The 23,229-nt window shown below is 44.3% G+C and overlaps 1 protein-coding gene across 6 annotated transcripts in view; it reads right to left on the bottom strand.

Annotated features, from left to right (window-relative positions):
- SPATA13 (spermatogenesis associated 13) overlaps positions 1–23,229 on the bottom strand; it is a 65,250-nt gene that overhangs the window by 27,590 nt on the left and 14,431 nt on the right. For 2 of the 6 annotated variants that reach the window (XM_083169903.1, XM_083169905.1), the window contains exons 3-8: positions 18,385–18,747; positions 16,349–16,493; positions 7,519–7,655; positions 3,394–3,573; positions 3,071–3,256; positions 46–225 (exon numbers count right to left, since the gene is read on the bottom strand). In XM_083169903.1, coding sequence (XP_083026029.1) covers positions 46–225; positions 3,071–3,256; positions 3,394–3,573; positions 7,519–7,655; positions 16,349–16,493; positions 18,385–18,747 — 1,191 coding nt within the window. Of the gene's footprint in view, positions 1–45; positions 226–3,070; positions 3,257–3,393; positions 3,574–7,518; positions 7,656–11,235; positions 11,413–16,348; positions 16,494–18,384; positions 18,748–19,426; positions 19,579–23,229 lie in introns of those variants that run through there. The other 4 variants (XM_083169908.1, XM_083169906.1, XM_083169907.1 and 1 more) reach the window with 4 other exon arrangements.

Below are 23,229 nucleotides of genomic sequence, written 5' to 3'. Positions count from 1 at the left end.
ATGCAGACTGATTTGTTGTTTCACAGTTACAACCAAAACACTCACATTTTCCAGGAAACATCCCCCAATTTCACTGAGATGAGGCTCCTCTTTGTTGTACTGTTTCTCCAGATTCTTGAAGAAGGTCTTCTGGAATTTATAAACTTCTTCAATGTTTCCAAAAATGGTTCCGAGCTGGGCCTCCGTGAACATGCTTGTGTGCTTTCGGCACTGCTTGATGTAGCCCTGAAATCAAGTATGATCATCATTTTCACTGGAACGTGACATTATCTGTGCCATCAGCAGAGGTTCACTGGGTGTATAGGAACCAGACTGTGCACCCGGAACATATGCTCTAGTACTGCACAGTGAACGTATAGGGTGGGTTCTTGTTTGACGTTGTAGGATATTCTACCAATACCCTGATTTACAGGAACAGGCCTGATACAGGACAATTCAGCCCTTGTCATTCCATAGTGGTGGCTCCAGAATGAAAAATGTCCCCCACCTCCAAATTCCATAAGCACAGCAATCAAGTGTGATGCTGACGTAAGAAGAATATCAATTACAGTTATCCTGTTCACCTGTTTGCTAGGCTGCAATAACACGCAGTCTAGCAGACAGGTCTGAATCAGGCCCATTGTGTATATAGCTCAAAGTGTTTGATGCATTCACATAGATGTATATTTCTACAGTATGCAACAGATGGCTCAGTGGGGTCTTCTATCTCTCGGGTTGGCATCACACAGGCATTCTCAGGAAGTGGCATCAAACCCTCAAGAGAAAAGATCGGCATCTACCTATCCGTTCTCTAGAACAGCTCAGGAAATGGGATAGAGGTCATTAGTTCGACAGTCAAAAGGTTGGCACATCAAAAAGGTTGGCATGTATTCGGTCGACCTGGTCAAAAGGTTGACGTGAAAAAAGGTTGAAATGCACTGTCGACATAGGTTGACGTGGACACCATAAAAGTGCACCGCGTCCCTTCGCATGGCTCGCTGCCCCCCCCCCCCCCCCCCCTTCTTCTCCCTCCATGCACAATGGGATGGTAAAGTATGAACAAGTCGGTTCTATAGAAAAAAAAATCATTTAATAACTCATGTAGACCTTTTACTTGTGTCAACGTTCCGACCATGTTGACCTAATGCATGTCGACCTTTTTGATGTGTCGACCAATAGCGGTTGACCTTTTAAATGTCGACTTATTGACAGCGTCCCCAGGAAATGAAACTGGTTGCTCTAGGCGATGCCTCCACTTTATCGCTGGGAAAGGTTTGATACATCTCCCCTTCAGCATTCTAGGCAACTTACATCCTTTCTATGTGAATAGTAAAACGCGTTTCCGATCACAGCTAAATACCACAGAAAACAGGAAAGAGAACCTCTGCTCAAAAACCAAAACAAAACCAACAAAATAAAAATACAAACAGGAAAACTCCTTGTGACATCAGCCGAATGCTCCAATTGGTTTAGCTCTGTAAATATTAGCGTAGGAAATGGCATAGAGCCGGCCTAGCTCACTTTTAACCTATACCCCTTTTACACCAAAAACCCTGGTCGGACCCTGGTCTTTGATTCCAGGGTCGGACCTTGCTTCCACAGCAATTCGACCTGGGTCGGACCAGGGTCTGCACCATTTACACTGGACCTGGGTCAGCCCTGCCTTGTCATTACAAATGGCCTGCAGCAGCAGCAGCACCACATCACTCCCCGGACATCATCACCCCCCCCCCCCCCCCTGCAGCATCACATCAAACCCCCCCCTGCACATCATCAGCCCCCCTAGCAGCAGCACCCCCCCCCCCCCACCTGCACATTATCACCCCCCTGCAACATCAAATCACCCCCCCGCATATCACCACCCCCCTGAAGCAGCATCACCCCCCTGCAGCATCAAATCACACACACCCCTGAAGCAGCATCACCCCCCTGCACTTTATCACCCCCCCTGCAGCATCAAATCACAGGTTGCTGAGGGGGAGATGGAGGGGATGCTCCCCGCTGCTGTAACTTCCCCCTGCAGCCGCGGGGCCGGGAGTGGAGGCAGCGGGAATCAGCAGTGCAGGTGGGCAGGGGACATCATCACCTGTAGCATCATATCATCACCCCCCCCAGTGCGGGGTCCAGCAGTGCAGGCGGGCAGGGGGTCCATCCAGCGTATACGAAGTTGCTGGCGGGGTCCCACCAGTGTATGGGAACTAGTAGCGGCAGCTCCCAGCCGCTTCAGGCATGCTCACTGGTTACTTCCCATACGCTGGAGGGACCCCGCCGGCAACTTCGTATACGCCTGCACTGCCAGACCCCGCTGCCTGGAGGCTGGACCCCGCGCTGGGGGGGGGGGGGGGGGGGGTGATGATATGATGCTACAGGTGGTGATGTCCCCTGCCCACCTGCACTGCCGATTCCCGCTGCCTCCACTCCCGACCCCGCGGCTGCAGGGGGAAGTTACAGCAGCGGGGAGCATCCCCTCCATCTCCCCCCTAAGCAGCCTGACAGTTCACCCCCCTCAGCAGCCGCAGACACCCCTCTCCTCCTGCAGCAGCTGGGGACAGCTTCCCCAGCGCTGCATGCCGTGCAAGGACCCGCTGCGGGTGCCTCGACCCGCAGCGGGACCATTTACACGGGTCCTAACCGTGTTCTACCCAGGTCAGGACCTGGGTAGAGGACCCATGTAAATGGACACGGCTTGACCCCATTTACACCGCCGAAGGTCCGGGTCTGACACGCCGCTGACCCGGATTTTCAGCGGTATAAAAGGGGTATTACATAGACATAAATAACCTGAGAAAAGCAACGTAATAGTTGCTCACAATTTACTGAAATACACCAAAGAGATCATTTTTTTTTTAATTAAATATTTATGTACATAAAAGACACTGTAGCAGATGTATTAAGCTTTAACAAGAGATAAATGCCAGGGTGATTAGGAGTCCAGCCAATCACCTCCTAACTGCCATGTCACAGGCTGTGTTTGAAAAAAGTCAGTAAGGAGCTGATTGGCTGGACGTTTATCTCTCCTTATCACCCTTGCATTTATCTCTTGTTAAGGCTTAATACATCTGCCCCACTATCAGTAAAAAAGTGTATATACCTCACAGATGTCTTTCAAGTGTTTGATGTAGACCCGCTCTGTATTCATTATCTCCCGAATGACATTCGATCTCATTTGATCCTTGTTTTCGGGGCTCTTGTGGCGAAATTTACCAATATCGGTATCGTGTTCTTCATCATGGAAGCTACCGGAGTTTTCTGAAGCGTCCTCTTGATTCACTCGCAACTGGAAATGTGACGCGAAACAATTTAGCAATGATTAATAAAATATGTTTCAGAGGGTTATCACAGCATCAACATGCTCTGTAATTCTGCTGTTTAGTATACAAACAGCCCCATTCACACAGACACATGAGGCATTACCCTGACAAAACTAGCTGGGAACCAGGCTTCTGTGTCTCGGATCCTCCCCCACCACCAGTCTTTATTGGAAGCCTCGAGAACTCTTATGACATCTCCGGCTTTGAAGGCCAACTCTTGATCATCCATAGTCACGTGGTCCCATAAGGCTTCTGCATAGACTGCGCTGCCATCACTTATTAACTGCAATAAGCAAGATACATAAACATTGCATCAGTTAATGTGTACAACACACACGATGTAAAATATATATATATATATATATATATATATATATATATATATATAAAAGATAAAGTCAAATAATTCAAAGGTTTTCCAGCTTCAGCTTTTACAAAGTTCATTAAACACACACACATATATATATATATATTTTTTTTATAAAAACACACACAGAAAATCTTGTGCAGACCAATACAATAGAGGTCCTAAAAGAGTAAACCCCATTTTAGCAAACTCATCAAGAGTAGAATAGTAATTTATCATTAAACTATTCCTCCTTCAGGACAATAGTAAATGAACAATATAATACAAAACACTCAGAATGATTATCTGACTTCCTTAAAAAAAAAAATAATACTGCCCCTGTCAGACCGCACAAATTAAACGGTATATTGCCGTTTCTTTACCGTTCCAAAACGGTAATATGTGCGGTCTGAAAGGTCCAGAGTGAATTTACCGTTTTAAAATAACCGGTATTTTAAAACGGTAAAAAAGCAGGGTCCTACACGTTTCAGACCCGTTTTTTTGCGGTCTGAACGGGTCTGAAACGGTACCCACTCAGCAGGGAGCACTATTGGTCCCCAGTGCCTGCATATTTAATGAGCAGACCGCTAATTACATATGCGCATATATAATTAGCCGCTAATTACATATGCACATATGTAATGAGCTGTCGGCTTATTAAATATGCACAGAGGGACCAGCGCAGAGGGGACCTGGCTCAGAGGAGACCCCCTCAGTGTATTTAAGAAACCCCCATGCGCCGGTGCCTTATGATCTCGGCTCCTGCTTATAAAAAAAAAAGTGACTTTCGGAAAATGGCTGCCCCATAGGAAAGACTGTTTGAAAAAACTGTCTTTGGTATGGGGGTAGCCATTTTCCGAAAGTCACTTTTTATATAAGCAGCAGGAGTCTGCACAGCCAGGATCCGCAAGGCATGAGGTACCGGCTGCATGGGGGGCTTCTTAAACACATGGGGGGGGGGGGTGTTAACTGTAACATGCTGCCACACAGCGTGTTACGGGGGGGGGGGGTTGCTGAAGACCGCACTGGCTTTGATCCTGTATTTGGAAAGTTTCCAAAAACGGGTCTGCCAGTGTCAAAAAACATCACTTAAACGGTAATACCCCGTTTAAGAGATGCGGTGTGAAAGGGGTTTTACCTGGCAGACCCGTTTTTAGAAACGTTTCAAAATACCTGGTCAAAGCCAGTTTTGCGGTCTGAAAGCACCATAATCTGGACTTGAGCAAGACGTGGACTCACTATTTGTATTATCTCTATGGCTGATGCTGTGTACACACGGTGAGATTTGACATTAGATTTTGACTATATAGTCATTGTATGCAGATTGCACAGGTTTTTTACCTTGCGCTCCCGTGACGGCACAAATCAAAACCCACACAGACAGGGCAGCAATGACTATATAGTGCAAATCTAATGTAGATTCTATTGGTGTGTACACACGGTGAGATTTCCTTGCTATTGGACTTCATTGGAGATCTGGCCACCAGGAAATGGCCTACCCTAAATAGCTTAGCAAAATTGCTTAGTACACATCTGTACTTGTGTTACTATGCCCCTTTAGATTCAAGTGCTATGCAATCTTTGCTAACTCTGTACTATTTACATACAATTCATACAATCTGCACTATATAGTCATTGCAGCCCTGTCTATCTGGGTTTCAATTTATGCTGTCACGGGAGCACGCATCGGGATCGCAAAGTAAAAAACCTGTACGATCTGCATGCTAATCTTGACATTAGATTTTGACTATATAGTCAAAATCTAATGTCAAATCTCACGGTGTCACACAGCATAAGAATTGTATGTAAAATAGTACAGAGTAAGCAAAGATTGCATAGCACTCGAATCTTAAAGGCCCCCATACACTATGCGATTTTGGGACGATTTCATCCGATTTCGGCACTTTGTGCCGATAATCGTGTGAAATCGGCCCAAAATAGCAGGTGTGTGATATCTGATCCGATCCGATGCGCGGTCCCGTGCGCATCGGACCGGATCAGGGAGGTCGGACGGTCAGTACATACGATCACGTCCGACCTCCCTGTATGCATATGCCTGCCCACCTGACAGGCATATGCATGCAGACATCGGGGGAGCAGTGGGGCGGGCAGCGGGTCCCTGAGTGCTAAGCTGGCGGCGCTGGGGAGTGCTGACCTGGCCGGGCGGTGATGATCATAGATATCAGCAGCGCTGCGGGAGTCGGACGGGACGCACAGTGGGGGGTATTAGATTTTAAAATTCCTGTCACATGACTAGCCGTTCTCGGATTGGCTGAGCTCTCAGCCAGCCAATCAAAGAACGGCCGGTCATTTGACAGGTATTTTAAAATCCAATACCCGCCACTGCACGTCCCGTCCGACTCCCGCAGCGCTGCTGATATCTATGATCATCACCGCCCGGCCAGGTCAGCACTCCCCGGCGCCGCCAGCTTAGCACTCAGGGACCCGCTGCCCGCCCCACTGCTCCCCCTGATAAGAGCACCGCCGCCCCTTGCTCCTCACCGCCCGCCCCCTGTGCCCCGACATGTGATAAATCGCAAGCGATTTATCACATGTCAAATTTGGCACATCAAGTGCCAAATTGTGTGTGTGAGCCTCCCGGGGAGCTCCCGGGCGGCTCACAGGAGAATTGGGTCCGACTTGTCCTAAGGACAAGTCGGCCTAATGTATGGGGGCCTTAAGTCGAATAGCAAGGGAATTTCACTGTGTGTACACACCATTAGAATTATTACATGTACAACAAATTCAGAATTACACTCAATTCAAGAAAAGAAAGCTGTTTATTAGAAATTAATGATTTTACTTATTTATGACCTCAGGCTGATAACAGTGGTCTGTCATTCAGCCAACTTCAAGCATTGAATAGAGATCGACTGCATACACCATTGGCCTTATTTTGGTTCACTCTTAGAGGCAAATTCCTTCTTAGATGGGTAAAACCATGTGCACTGCAGGGGGGCAAATGTAACATGTGCAGAGAGAATTAGATTTGGGTGAGTTATTTTGTTTCTGTGCAGGGAAAATACTGTCTGCTTTATTTCTACACTGCAATATATATCTCACTTTGAAGAAAATCCCCACCAAAATCTAATTCTCTCTGCACATGTTATATCTGCCCCACCTGCAGTGCACATGGTTTTACCCATCTAAGAAGGATTTTGCCTCTAAGAGTGAACCAAAATAAGGCCCCATATGTGCAGAGAGAGTTAGATTTGGGTGGGGTGTGTTCAAACTAAAATCTAAATTTCATTGTAAGAATAAAGCAGCCATTATTTATCCTGCACAGAAACAAAATAACTCACCCAAATGTAACTCTCTCTGCACATGTTACATCTGCCCCACCTGCCGTGCACATGGTTTTGTCCATTAAAGAAAGATCTTGCTTTTGTAATCAACTTTGAATCAGGCCCAGTGTAAGGAAGTACTCGGGTTCTCAGGCAGATGTTCTGTCCACCTTCACTGTACTGTATAGTCAAGCTTATGAAGGCGTATCCGGTGCCGGATCTAAAATGTCTAGATAGACCACGCTTAAAAACCAGTCTAGTTAGACGCCTAAAGATAGTCGACCGCATCTAGATCGACAGTAACGGAAGTTAGACATCAGCGTAGAGAGACGGGAGCGTGGTCAACGGTCACATGGTTGATCTAGACAGCTTCGATCCACTATATCATAACCTATGAAGGACACGCAGTGTTTTCACAATGTGTACACAATAAACAGGCCCTACCCATGTACAGTCCTTTATCACAGTCCACAACCACCAAAACACCAGAGCACAGGAACAAGTTACAGTATAGCTCCTGTCACAAGAAAACTGAATATACAGGTGTTGTAAATGCCAATAGAATGACTATATTCCCACTAAGCAGGTAGTAATGTACCTCATTGATAGCCAGCTGCTCCCCTCCTGGCTGATGGTATCTTGGATTGGCTTGGTAGGACTCCTCATAGCTGTACTCCTCCTCGCTACCGTTGTCCTCCCCCAAAGTGGCGGATTCCGCTCCGGCATCTGTTGAGACTACAAAGCGTTAAAATTGTGACTCACAGTAACTAGGACACAGTCCACAAGAAGATGGCTGCAGCTTCCACGGTTTGTGCACTTTATCGCAGTAGAATACCAGCAATGTTAATTGATCCCGTGGTCCACAAAATTACAGCCAGAGGAGACCCAAGTCACCCTGTGTCCAGGACACAGAACGCCGGTTTAAAGTCTTGTTCACACTTTATTTTGTTTAACAGGAGATTAAATCAGTAACTCTGCTAAAACAATGGGGGTATCAAAGACCACTTGCTGTGACCACAATCTTGTTATAAATAACTTATTTGATCCTTAGCTTTGTTTAACAAACCAACAACCTATTTAAACTCATGAAGCAGACTTTTCAGCACGTTATATTCTCCCCAGGTATACAGTATTTTACGAAGCTCTTGACTGCGTGTGCTTAATATCGGAGCTGGGACCGCACATCGCCATCGCTATAAAGGTGTTTGGACGGTGTGACGTGCGCTTCATGTCTAAAGGTGCCCACACACTAGAACGATTTTTTGGCCGATTGTCCGATTTTCGATAAATCGGTACGATATTTACCGATAATCGATCGAAAATCGGCCGATATCGGTCCGATGCGCGCTCCCGTGGATCTTTAGCTGAATCTTCTGATCTTACGTGCTGCACGAAAGATCAGAAGATTTAACAAAAGATCCATAGGAACGTACACGGGATCTTAAGAAAAATCTTTGGTAAAGATGTGCGCTTCAGGACAGACAAAAGATTTCAAGGCTAATTTATGCGCACATCTTACGATCGCAGATCTTTCTAGTGTGTGGGCACCCTTAGAGAAGTGGCTATTTTCTCCCTGTGTATGTGTCCCATTACAGTAGTTTTAGGTTTGTCTGCAATCACAAAGCACAACACCACCAAACACCCACACAGAACAACTCTATAGGAAATCACATGGTTTCCCAACTACAGAATGCAAAAAGAAAAGCAGAGCTGTGAACACACATAGCCCACATTGTTAATTAGTCACGAAAGGGATCATCAATCCCTACAGCAGCTGATGCAAAAGGACAAGTCCATTCTGATTTAAGAAAACAGCATATTCCGACACGGATTTAGGATTTGCTTTTTCATTGATTGAACGGTGCTTAAAAACCTGGGCATCTGCCAACTGCTAAACTCCATTGGAAGAGTCTGCTCTACGCCTGCCATGTGTCCTTGTTCCTCCCACTCGCTAGAGACCTATAATAGACAACACTTCTCTCATCGTCTAATCTCCGGATGTGCTAAAAATCAATTGCAATAGCACAGACAGAACCCTGTAACTACTTATTTGGCAGCCAAAAAGTCCTGGCTGGATTGTACGGCCTGGGCCAACATTAGGACATGTAGATGTTGTGGAACCCCAGTGTAATCTTTTACAACAATGGTTATTGTGATACAATTAGCTGCCACATGATATAACAGTATTGTAATATAGGTATAATAGTACACAATATACCAAGATTTCAAAGACAATGCAAGTTCACATGTAGATGATTCTCCCGACCAGCAGCAGACTGTGCAGAACACAACAAATGTGGGTGGCCCAGGAGCTCCATACATGTTGGATCTTGAGTGGACAAAGACTTCCATGAAAATGGGATTACAGGGTGAAAGCATGGGGCCTGATCGGACCAGTGCTAATTTTCGGAGCCCTGTGATCAGATATATGCCACCGCACCAAAGTGAAACCCTGCCCTGGGCAAGCTTGCAAATTGCTTACCACAGCTTGCAAAAAGTAGCTTAATTAGTGATTAGCTGCAAATCCATTCCAGCCGCTCGCCACTGAATGAGTTTGCCGCTGTGTGCAAGTTGTGCGTTGCCCAGGACTTACATGGCGGCTGCAATACAAACAGTCGGATCTGGGCCAGAGCGGGTGTGGTATAGGGTTCCGACAGTCAGGATCACGACTGGCCGGACTCTGACAGCATGGGGAGCGCAACAAAGTCCCTTGCAGGCTCGCTGCGCTCGGCACCTTTCTATTCTCCCTCTATGGGGGTCGTGGACCCCACGAGGGAGAATAGCAGGTGGCCGTTGGGAACCAGTCTGTCGGTGTTTTAACAGACGAGATCCCGACGTCGGGTAAATGACTGTCGGGACCCCGTCTGGCACCCGGCCAACAAAGCCTGGGTAGGCCTAAGTTTTCCCTGACTCTCCCAGAAAATGCCAGCTTCCTGTCAGCCAACTTACAGGATTTATATCACAGGAAAACCTTTCCTGTGATCAGTACGCATGCGCGGTCTGTTCCACGGGCCTAATTCAGACCTGATTATTGATAGATTGTGCTTGTTCAATGCCTGTTTAAGAGAGATAGTTTGCTTCCACCATGAGGTGGACATCATTCTTTCAACTCTGGTGCTCTAACATGCTGAAAAAAAGTTACCTCACTTTGGGTAGATGTACTAAGCTTCAAAAGTGATAGAATGGAGAGTGATAAACAGCCAGCCAATCAGCTCCTGCCTGACATTTTTCAAACCCAGCCTGTGACATGGGAGGTAGCAGCTGATTGGCTAGCTTTTTATCACTCTTCATTTTATCACTTTTGAAGCATAGTGCATCTGGCCCATAGGCGGTAAAAGGGTCAACGGCCATCTTGGTTAGGGATTTGAAATCAAATTAAGGAGCATGTGCAATCTCCTACAACACCGGCTGTTACACGTTACATTTGGGTTTGGTAAACATAATCCTATATGTTACTTTCCTTGTCCATTTTACAAACTCCTTAGAACTCTATCAGTCTCCTATTACCCAGCAATGCACAAACTGAAGTCAATGTAGTGTTCTTTGCATGACTCCGGCAGAACGACGCCAGGCACAGCAGTGATGTCTGCTAGTCAGAGGTGTTGAGAGCTTGCAATGCTTAGCACAGCCACAACACGTGCAATGATATAGCAGATGCTGCGAAAACCATTTGTTCTGCTTGATGTCTACCTGCGGGAGACTATCACTCCTGCAATTAGCATCTGCTGAGAGGTGCAATACAGAACCTGCCGACTGTACAGCAAACGGTGCGCTGCACACCAGACCATGTCTGCTGAATAGCTTCTTCAGCCAATGTAAAGCAGATCTGTATGGCAGCCGGTGTGTCCTGTAACTGCTCAAACATCTTACCACAAATATCATCAATTAGGCAAAATGCACATTTACTAGCGAACAGAAAGATTTTAAATTTCGTAGAACATTCATTGGAAACATTGAATTAATTACCATTCTATAAATACTTTCAAACATACAGAATGGCAGTTTGAACATTGTATAGTTGTTGTACATAAGTATGACGTCCAATAATGCACCAATAAAGTCAGATCTTCTAAAACATATAATGTAACAACAAAATCTGTATTTAGAGTTGCAATTGATTCTCCTCATTCCTTCCTCTCTAGGCAAGCGGTTTCATGCATTAATGCAGAGCACAGACCATAATCCGGGGTCCCAGCTACTGCCGGCTGGCTGTCTGCAGTGCACATCCATCCGATACAGCAGCACGCACATCCAAACCATTTACATCTACCCAGCTACTCCCAAACAGCAGAGACATTAAGAGGGTCACACCTACCCAGGTGAAGACTTTCCAGACTCCAGAACTGCGCCATTTCCTCTCTGGCTACCATGCTTTTAGGTGGAAAAACGTTAAAAAGCGGTATTGGTTTTATTTTCTTTTTTTATCAAAGCAGAGGAAACAGCAGCTGCAATTAAATAAAAAGGATGTTCTGCCAACACCCAAAGCTGCTGCTAAGCTAGAAAGAGCTTATTCACGCTTCCATCCTCCACGCATGCATTTCAGGCCACTAGGAGGGAACTGTCAGCTCTATTATGTGTTGCTGCAAATTTGGCTGCTTAAATGACGACACGTTGGGGTAGCCTTAGGGAGGAAGTGCTGGAGAACTGTAAAGCATCAGTACAGATAATGCAGAGCTACCAGCACAAAGCAGCCCAACATCGGGAGCCTGATGGGAGATGAGGAACAAACTGACGGGAAGTCCACTGTACACTCAGACAGCACACATAGACAGCCTCTATGCAGGTGGCAGTTACCTGGGCTACAGTGGTTGGTAAACCGCTGTTCTATTTTGTCTTCTTATACCCCATTCTCACTGCCGTAAAAACCCGGGTATTATCCGGGCCAGCGGAAAATTCCAGTGTCACGTCTCTGTGTGAAAGGGTCTTTGTGAAATTCCAGGGTGTTATGCCCCGGGAATTAGACACAGGTTTTTTGCAGGGTTTTTCCTGGGTAATACATGGGTGTACGTCAGTGTGAACAGCACAGACATGCATGATGCCACACATGATGCCAAAAAACCAAGCTCATTGGGGGATGTAATCATGTGATATACAAATTGTTTATCTATGTACAAGTACGTATATAGTGAAAATCCCGTTAATGTACATATGAATAAAATATGTACATAAAAACATAAATGTTTTGTCATTATTAATATTTTATTAAATGTTGTAATAGCAATGATAAAATCTATGCAGTGTGCTGGTGAAAAAAGGCCTATAAAAAATGACATCATCTTTAGCCAGCGAATAAAAGCTGTTTTTTAAACAGCCAATCACAGCAATTTGTACAAATTTCCCAACAGCCAATCAAAGCTGCTATTCCATCCAACACACTTGTTGGAAGGCAGACCATGGAAAGCAGCGTGAAAGGGGCAGACACAGCAAATTCCCGGGTCTGAGGTGCAGTATGAAGGGGGTCTGTTGAGCTGAGAAGCTCTGTGCCCCACCAAAAATCTGGCAAGAAAAACCCGGGATTTTGCAGGGGCGGCAATGAGAACATGGTATAATTAGCCGTCATAATAACCATGGCTTTCTCTTGTGAGATCCCTTTAGTAAATGTCATATAAACCAGATTTAAAGGGCTTTTGCTGCATTTTAGTTACAAGTTATTTTTTGTATAAAACTTGTGCATTGATCTTGATGGGGGTGCACAACATATTTTTGTCTGTGGTCTAGTCCAACCCTGATTGATTGCACAGATGGGTCCTCATACATCTAGCCTCATTCTGCAATGCAGCGCGAAATGCCTGGCGCACATCAGGCGCTTTTATTTTGCTGAACAAAATGCCACTAGAATGCACCAGGAGATTGTGGCGATTCATTTGATATACAACACTTGTATATTGTGTCTGTATACGGAGCACAACTGAACTTGTATTGGAAGATGTCGTAGTTACAGATACGGTACAAGCAGATAACAGGCAATTTCAACGAAAAGATATCTGGCACTAGCAGAGTCTCACAGGACCTGGCCCAACTGCAACAGTGATATAGGACAGGGATAGGGAACCTTCGGCACCCCAGCTGTTACTGAACTACACATTCCAGCATGCCCTGCAATGGTTTTAGCATGACTAAATAGGAAACATGCCGCAGGGCATGCTGGGAAAATTAGTTCAACAGCTGGAGGGCCAAAGGTTCTTCCCACGGGGATAAAAGTGTATATTGTGCCATATGAGAGTGGCCACATACTACATTGGGGGCCATGTTTCATAAAGTGCATGTGTGCATGTGTGTGCGTGTGTGTGTGTGCTGTATGCAAACCAGAGTCCAGCTGTGCACTCACACTGCTACTACATAAGTCTGAGTACTGATCTGTACATGGACTCACGGCATACCCCACTGCCACCTGTACACACCTACAGTATTCAGACAAATATATTTGTGTCACAAAGAGAAAGTCACAAGTCTGACGTGACAACGATTTTAAACACCAATCAAACTAGGACGACAATTACTCAGCAATATATATACAAGGAAGTGCAGCACTTTATTCCATTTTAGATCTGCAAATATCCCAAGCGGCACGTTCCAGAACCCAATGTATATATAGATCAATGTAATCTAAGCAACAGAAGCAGAATTCTTATGTAATAATGAATCATAGTTCTGTCATGCCAAGATAAATGACTGTGATAAGTCCATTTACTTTACATAGATTTGATGTACAGTATATAGGTCTCATGCGCCTCGGTCACTAATTTCTAGTGAATTGATAGGCTGCATTTTGTATATTGATATAGTAGTCCACAAAATGGCTGCCTGCAGGGTCACTTCCATACACTGTACAGGGATGTGGAGATTTGCAGTAAGAATGTCAGCGAGTCTGCCCAGAAAGAAATGGGATGCGTTTTGGGACACACAGCACAGAAAGACAAGGTGCAACTCACTTCAGCTTGGTTGAAAAGCAATTTTAGCTGACTGGATAAGTGTAAAACAGTACAGCCGTATAAACGATGAAATCAGGATTAATAAATGGTCAGAGCTCTCGTGCGCTGGGCAAACACACACACACTGAAGACAGCAGCCCCCATTATTCCCAATAGGATCTGTCAGCCACAACAGAGGTTCCCAAACACGGTCATCAATGCACCCAAACGGTCCAGGTATTAAGTATATGCCTGGTTCAGCACAGATGGTAAATCAAATTGACTGAGGTAGTATTGAGTCACCTGTGGCCAAGCATGGGTATACTTAAAACCTGGGCCATTGAGGTGCCTTGAGGACCGTGTTTCGGAACCTCTGGCCTAGACTATGCGCGTGAGGCATAAAGGCGGTCCATGCGAAGTAGGTAGGAAGGAAACTCACCTGCGAGACACATTGGGTGTGGTATAGGGTTCCGACAGTCGGGATCCCGACAGTCATTAGCCTGACGTCGGGATCCCGACTGCCCGGTGATCGCAACAAAGCCCCTTGCGGGTTCGCTGCGCTCGCCACGCTGTGGGCACGGTGGCTCGCTACGCGAGCCACCTATTCTATTCTCCCTCTATGGTGAGCCACCTATTCTATTCTCCCTCTATGGGGGTCGTATACCCCCACGAGGGAAAATAGCGGGTGGCCGTCGGGCATCCGGCTGTCGGTGTTTTGAAAGTCGGGATCCCGACGTCAGGTAAATGTCTGTCGGGATCCTGACTGTCGGGACCGCGTCCGGCACCAGACACGTTACACCTAAATCGGAAGATTTTATCCCAATTCACCATTTGTATATTTGTACATTCGTTATTTTTAACTTTTTATTATCTATAATAAATTGTTATATCGGTGTTGGGCATTTCCTGTTTTATCAAGCAATTCTTTTTTTTTTTTTTTACATGGCATCAAATTTTATTGACTCCAATAAATATTCATTAGTGACAAATTTACTGACTGATACATTACTTATTAATAAGGGTGTAGAATCAACAGTACATAATTCCCCTCCTACAATCAAGAGGGCTTCCCTATAACTCATAATAAAGGCACAGAAGGACATAGAGATTCCATATTAATGTCCAAAGCGGACATGTTTGACAAAAAATCCTTATCTGGATTAGCCATTCTTTACAGTAGAGCGCATCAACACTTTTAGGAGGGGACTGCTGCTACCCCCATGCCCGGAGAAGAGACAGACAGCCCTGGCTTATATAGACTGCACCGGGCTGTGCAAAAGGCAAGGAGTGGCTTCAAGCCCTTAGAGAATGTTTTTTTTTCCCTCCCATTTTAATTCATATACACATTAAGGACTACAGCAGCTGGAATACCAGGAGACAAAGTTGCAAACCACAACCACTGGCAAAACATTGGTGCAATTTTCTACCTCAGGGGTGGCCAAACCTGTCCTCAAGATCTAACACCAGTTCATGTGTTTCAGGCAACCTGTGGATCCATAGTAGGAATGGATGCAGCAGGTTTGAAAATGTGACAGTTAGTAATGACTACATCTGTGCACCATCTGGGGGATTTTGAAAACGTGGACCATTGGTAGATCTTGAGGACCGATTTGGCCACCCCTGCTCTTCATCATATGGTGTACATAAAGATTGTTGGAGGATTGCTATAATGCTATTACATATAGATATATTCTATAGACATGTATTTTCTTTTCTCCATACCCACAAACCACTGCACCAAAAGAACAGTTTATTTATTTAATAACAGTTTCTTATACAGCGCAGCAAGTTCCGTTGTGCTTTACAATTAGAAATGGAGAAAAAACAAACTTGGTAGTTACAGAGTCAAAATGGTAAGAGGGTCCTGCTTGTAAGCTTACAGAGAACACCGAATCTACCAATTCTTCTACATACTGTATATACGTAGTAAGTATATGCCAGGTTCTCTGCGCAGTGAGCAAGGCACCACAAACTATACACCCTTCACCGGAACAAGCTCTTATCAAATCTGCTGTAGTGCCAAGAGATTTTTGATAAATTACTGTACTGGATGCAGCAATATAAATGTTAACTTTATTTCCCGTTTGTTCCAGCAAGGGCGACTCAATTATACAGATTATTCTACAAAAATGTAAACACCAAAATGCACCAAAGCTCTCAAAACACCCTGCATAGAGTCTGGTTCTAAGTCTGGACACAATGGAGATCTTTGCATGCACATCTCAAATTTTTTTTTATCATGATTACTATTTTGGGGGAGTTCGCAAAGACAACGGTAAATGCACAAGTCATACTTCGGTTACATGCACTTTTATTTCAATCCGGCAGGAATCATCCAAGGCTATGAGATATTCCAACCTGCAATCACTTTTCTAACTAACATTCTGGAAACCACGTTTATTTGCCAGATTAGGGCACATGTGGAGGCTTAGAACATTGCATTTACTGAGCCCCATAAAAAAACAAAACAGCTTTGGGTGGATGAATTTTGTGACACAAAAAGTTTTAGGAACTTACTGTTAGAAATCCTTATGGTCTTCTTGCGTCCAACTCTATCCAGGCCAATAGGTGTGCTCTGCGAGAAGGCATATGGTCGCAGGCGAGCAGAGACTGCTTTGTATGGCGGCACCTTGTGCGAGGGAACCGGAGGCCGTGGAATCGGCTACAAATAGGACACAGAGAGCATAATTCATTAATGCAAACAATAACAGATGGAGAAATACACAACTCTTCTCTGAGCCTACGCTAAAATATATATTTGTGAGGAGACTCTTGACAATTACAAAACCTTAAACCAATGGTTACCAAACTGTGTTCCGTGACACCCTAGGGTGCCTTGTGTTGGTGGTCCAGGACTAATGCAAATTATTTATGGTCATTGCGATAGGCAAAACCAGTGGTGGTCGCTGAAAATGATAAACTATGTGAACAAAGAGAAGTGAGTCCTGTCCATCCCTGCATGGGGCAATTTGAACCACATTTGGTGCGTTTTGAACTAAAAGCTTAAAAAAAAAAAAAAAAAAAAACACATGCCACCATCGCACCCAGTATGGGCACCGTGAGGGTAACATAAAAACCCCTACATTTTTCAATAAGAAAGTTTTGTACTCGAGGTGACGTGAAAAAAATTCTAATACTCTAGGGTGCCGTGATTCAAAAAAGTTTGGGAACAACTATAAAATATACAGCATAGAACTAAAGTAAAGGCCAGTTCCATACTATACGAAGACAATATTGTCAAGCTTACACTATGCCAAACTAGTTAGCAGCCTGTTAAAATGATGGCACATCAAACCGTAATGTCGGTGCCAGCGGCTCTGCAAGGCCAAGTGGAGAAATGCTTGAATTGCTCGGCCGGCACATTTAGCATAATTCTGCGACTAAACAGAATTCTATTTATGTATATTACATTACAGTAACTATATTCAAAAAGTTTCCTAGCAAATTTTTCAAATCTATAAAACAGTTATAATGTAAGTAGGGGCACTACTCGAGATGAGGAGGCCCGTGTAGATATTCTACCTAATCCTCCTCCTCTATAGTGAGCAGCGCTGTAGACTCTGGTCACTAGGAAACCCTCAGTGGTCTCAGAGTATACTGCACACTTCTCCAGGAAAATGGAACACCTGTGTGAAACACTGGAAAAAATGGGCACAGTACCATTTTCATGGTGATTTCTGAAGCGTTGCTGCCAAAGCGGAACTCAGGAGGGTAAACATTGAAAAACTGGGTACGGGGTGGGCCCCACTGGATTAGTGGATGCAAGTCCATTTCCAGTATGAAAGTAGGAGAGATGGTACCAACCAATTAGAACTGGATGGTACACTCTCAAAGCTTTTATAAATCTTCCCTTTAAAAAAAAAAAAAAACACAATTAACAAATGATAATTTAATGATGTAACAAAAAAAAAAATTCTCAACTGCTACAATAGTTAATTTTTGTATTTTTATATGCATTAAAGACGTGTTCTTTCATTGTAAATATCGGAAATATAGGCAAACGCGCTAGAACCCAACATCATGGCAGTTGACTGAGCCCAAAACAAAAACTTAGGTCACTAGCTTTTACACCCTGAGTCCATCATTATATATGTACAGTATAACACACAACACAGTAAAAAAAATACAAAGCTTAATATACAAAACCCCTTACACACCTGGTGGGAAAAATAGTCATCAATATGATTTCACGTAATTTCATTTCAAATACTACATATACATTTCTCAGGGTAATAGCAAGTCAAGTTTATTAAAGGATTAGTACAAATTACTTGTAACATTAATTCATGCAGATTATCACCAGCCCAAAATCAATGTACCGTACCAGATCGTCTTTTGATCATATTTAATTTATAAGATCATTATTAGGAATAATAAAAATAAAAAAAATTAGTCAGGAAAGACGAGAAACTTGAGAAGGTTTAACAGCATGCAGGTTGTATTGTGAGAGGACGGAAATGATCAGAAGAAGATCAATGTTAGAGAGGGCCATTCAAGAGGAAAGAAGAATCTGATGGCCATCGATTTGGTAGAGGTCATGCTTCAAGTCTTACTTGTTGAACCAGATCTCCACCTTCATCCTCGCTTGTCCCATAAAAGTTGACCCCACCTATCACAGAAATGGGTCTTCTCTTACAGTTGCTTTGAAACTCCACGCTAGGTTGGCGACCCTTTGCCTCCTCACTAAATGATCGTGAAGGGAAATTACACTTCCCACCACCAGTGCCTTGGCAATCCATGGGCACAGAGTCCTCTGGGATAGAGAAACTGCGGATGGCCATCTGACCATAGTCTGAAACGGGCCTTGGCCGACAGCGGCTTTTTCCACACGCCCATTTCCGGGATGCCACTTTTTGAGATTCAGCCTTTTCTTCATCCTGAGCTGGAGATTTTGTCTGCGAGTCATCGGTTGGAACCTTTTTTAAAAGTTGAACAAGGCAAATGAGGGGACCTGGTGAATGTTAAGTCCATTAAACACAACTAATAAATAAAAAAAATACTCATAGAAGGGTCCACTTAAAAAATAACAAGAAATAATGCCCCAGGGTATACACTAGTGAAAACTACCAATATGCATAACTGGGTCAAGCTGTTGAGAAAGGCAAAGCCTTCCAGACAGAAGATAATCCTAGCAGATACAATTCCTACTATCGTTCAATAAAATGAGCTTCTTTCAATAGAGTAAACTGCATAAACATGCCCAATGCACCTTCCCGCTTGGAAAAAAACAACAACAACAACACTCATTTATAAAGGATGGCGTAGTAGTAAACAAGCTGTAATAAACAACTGCACACATCAAGATTCTTTTTTGTGTTCTATCCCTACTAGAAAAAAACAATATGCAACAAAAGCTTTATTTAAACTCAATGACACGGTACTGACAAAATGCAAAAACATTGCAGCAGAAATATAAACTAATAGAACGGTCAGAAACAAAAAATATTCCCCTGCTGAAGGTCTTAATATTACTCAGGATAAAAAAAAAAAAACACCACCAAAAATAACCCACAAACACACAGAAAACCAAGATCTAATAAAAAGTTACCACTTTTGCAGGACAGCAAAGTTGTAGAGGGGCACCAGGTCAATTACCTTTTTATCAGCAACTGGCAATGGGGTCCCACAAACACACTGAAAAAACAGACTCCCAAATGTCGGCATCCCGGCCTCTGACCATTTAATGGTGGGTAATGCCACAGGACAACGTCTCACAACAAAGCAGAGTTCTCAGCTCCTAGTTATTGGCTCATTGTGTTTGCAGGTGGACTTTGTACCTGTCACAGAGCAGCTGAGCATTGTGGTTAACTAGTTACATACCTGTCCACATGAGAGCTTTAAACACAGATTTAGCTACATCATTATATGTTCTACAAGGAATAGCTTGGCAAAATCAAGTTGAAGATACCTTCATTTCTTACTAGAACATGCTTTTACACCGTGGTTTGAAGGCGGGCGATTATCAAAGCATAATCGCAAACTTAAGACTGGTGTTTGGACTTGTGCCCATAGCTCCTGGAACCAACTACAGAGCTATGGACTTACCTACAGGCACTATTTGCACGATGGACATCATTAGGATCATCAGTGATGGTTTCACTCACCGATGATCATTCCTGTTCTAGAACACGCAGGGCTCTCAACCAATCAGAACTAGAAGATTTTACAAGTGCGTCTGGGAGCCGAGCTAGGCACCGTGTCCCGGAATTAAGGGGAAAAAATCAAACAAAAGCCATTGGTGAGCAGTTGAGTAACTCCTCCCATTTCCCTTAAAGTGCCAGCTGTTACGGGGCACATTATAAATCATACTACATGTGCTGCCCCTGTCCCCACCCCATTGTGATCACATTACTTCCTCTTTGCTCTACTGCACATTTGTCAATGAGTAATGTGTAAGCCGGTGTGCAGGGTGGGGCGCCACCATCTATTTTGCCGCAAGGCAACTGGCACGACATTACACCTCTATCAGGGGGCACTGTACTATCATGGTGAAAACTGTTGGCTTTCCACCATCAATGGCAAAACTATCAATGGTGGATGGCCATCTCCAATTTTTCAGAGCCAATCGGCAGTGATCAGAGGCTCTTCCAACATTCCGGGACAGTTGGGCAATAGTGCCGACTCTCACCACAGGTTTTGGCACTATGCAGTCTCTTCGGATCCGACCAGATGCCCCATGCTGCATTGCGGCAGGACAGGATAAAACCTGATAGAATACAAAAATAAGCATCTGAACCCCAGCAAACACCACACTGACAGGTAACGAATTGCAAAGCCAAGGAAAAAGACATAGGGCGGGATGTACTAAGGGGAAAATGCAGTAAAACCCCTGTTTTACCGCATTTTCCCATGTACAATTACCCGGCCGCACCGATTTCGGCGAGCAGGGTATCGCCACCTTTGGGTGGCGATACCCTATAGAAGCCTATGTGTTTCTTTTCGCCTCCTCTGCCGCAACCCCACCGCCTCGCCGACCCCCCCTCTCTTGGGCTTACCTTCTTACAGGTCCTCCTGGACCCCGGAAGGCAAGCCCTTCGTCCCCCTAGCAACGCAGCCGGACGTCCTTCCGGTTGCAGGGGGGAGGCGCCAGGGACAGCCACGCTGAGCTGTCCCGGCTGCAGGGGAGAAGCAGGCGGCTGGAAGGTGACAGAGACCCCCCATTCCCTGTATTACTAAAGGCTACGGTACCTGGGCTCAGGTTCTCCCACGGTTTAGGATGTAAATAATTGCAGCAAGCGGCCTGTTTTCAGGAACCCGATTGCTAGGCTACTTCAGAAAAAAAGTGCTGTTTAATAATTCTACGAAAATAAACGTATACAAAGAATGTAACTGTTACAACACCCGTGTCCCAGTATATTTCTCAACGTCAGTATTACGCAATGTCAGACACAAGAAAGGCAGCACTTCTGCATTCCCTGTGATTGCTTTTGGTGAGCTAGATTCAAAGCGATTTTGATTACATTTGTACTGTTTGAATGTAAGACATGCAAATGCTGCCGCCACAGTCTCTTGCCAAGATGCCCACCGGTAGCCTTACAGATCTCAGAATCAGCTTACAAAGAAACAGCGTACAATGCAGAGAGATCCCCACAAAACATCCGCAAGACAGGGTTTTCGTGTAACTGCACAACTGTTGCTGCCCACAACTGGTCCCTGAGTTTAAACCGCTTATAGGCTGCTGAAGCTAGACTATCACAGCACTCAGATGCATGCGCATATCAACACACATTTACAATGTTTGGAGAACAATGGGTTTTATTTAAAGAACAATCAAGCTGCAATACTCTTTCCATTGGGGGCTGTGGAGGTGGGGTTGCAGCACAATCCAAAATTCAAATAGGGGAGCTACACCAACTGAAACCCCAAAATCACTGATTGGAACTCACTGGCAGTTGGTGTGTATTTTGCACTGCGCTGCAGTCCCACCTCTACAGCCACCACAGTCTGTTCTGCAGTATGATTTTATAGATAGATAGATAGGCACATTTTCTGAGTGCTATTTCTGTGATGCCATTGTCTGAGCAGGGAACATTATACAACATATCAGTAAAGGTCTTTGTAGAGTTGCAGAAAAATATTGTAATTGGTTGCTTTGTTTCAGAGTTACATGGCAAAATGGTCACCATTTAAAATGCATCACCATTGTGCTCTGGAACACATGACAGCTGGTGTGTCTCCTGCCAGGTTACCTGGGTGATGTGGAAATGGTGAAAGTTATTTGCTGTCACCCACTAAACAGGGATTTCTTTTTTACTTGGAGGCGAATATGTGTATTCTGATCCCACTTAATAATACAGAGAAAACGAAGCAGTAACTTCTGTGTAAAAATAGGTTACGGTTTCCTATGGCTGCAGTGTGGTCTGAAATCTGACCCCTAATATAACATTTCTCATTATATAACTGTGTCAATGCGTCAATACACTGAGCACTTAATAGATTAGATATAGAAGTGTAACATTATTTACAAATGATCTGGTACCTGAATTACATAGTGCAGCATATAGGCGTTCTACTAGCTGTCCTAGTGTAGCCTATTTTTTCCAAGGTCATGGACAGGCTAGACTAATCACTCAGCACTAATGTTATTGGACATCAGTTTGATTTTTCCTTCGGATTAACCCAGCAAACACAAGACAATTTAAACCGCAATGAGAAATAATGCGGTCTAACAAATGCACTATTAACCACTAACAGTTTCAATTGTAACCTATAGATTCTGTTATTATATTTCTCTGTGGAACAAACAGTATGAATTCTATTTATTAAAGAGGGGGGGGGGGGCTGAAATTTTAAAATGTTAATTGTTGGGATGGGCGGTAACAAATAAGCCCAGGATCCATCTTTTTTTACACATAGGGGGGTATAGCGGTGGGCACCTATTCAATGCTGTCGTTTCCGACAGCATCTCGTCACAATTGACCCGACTTTAAAACAGGTCCGGCCGTTTTGCCATAAATCATTGACATTGATTCCCGCCTGACCAACAGTCGAAAACCGGGACTGAATACCCCCCTGAGTATGGCCTATGTATTAAGCCTAATAAAGCAATAGGTGATAAACACAACAGCCAATCAACTCCTAACTATCATTTCACAAACATATCCATGATTGGCTGGTGCGTTATCGCCTATCACTTTACCAGGCTTAATACATTTGCCCCAGGGTGTGGCGTTACCCTATAAAAGCCCATGGGCTTCTTACTGCATCAGTACTGTCAGAAGGATACGATCGACACTATATTCCCGATCACATATATACACAGAAGCCGATCATACTACCCAATCAGTTTCTAGTACAGCCTATAAAATGATGGCAGCTGATTGGACAGCAAGCACCAACCAATTAGATAAATCTTCACTAAATAGACATTCAATAAATACAGTATGCAGAATAGTCAT

The sequence above is a fragment of the Crinia signifera genome, chromosome 2 (assembly GCF_055691185.1).
Source record: "Crinia signifera chromosome 2, ASM5569118v1, whole genome shotgun sequence".
Classification (NCBI taxonomy): Eukaryota; Metazoa; Chordata; class Amphibia; order Anura; family Myobatrachidae; genus Crinia; species Crinia signifera.
This window is presented reverse-complemented; position numbering and strand designations above follow the sequence as displayed.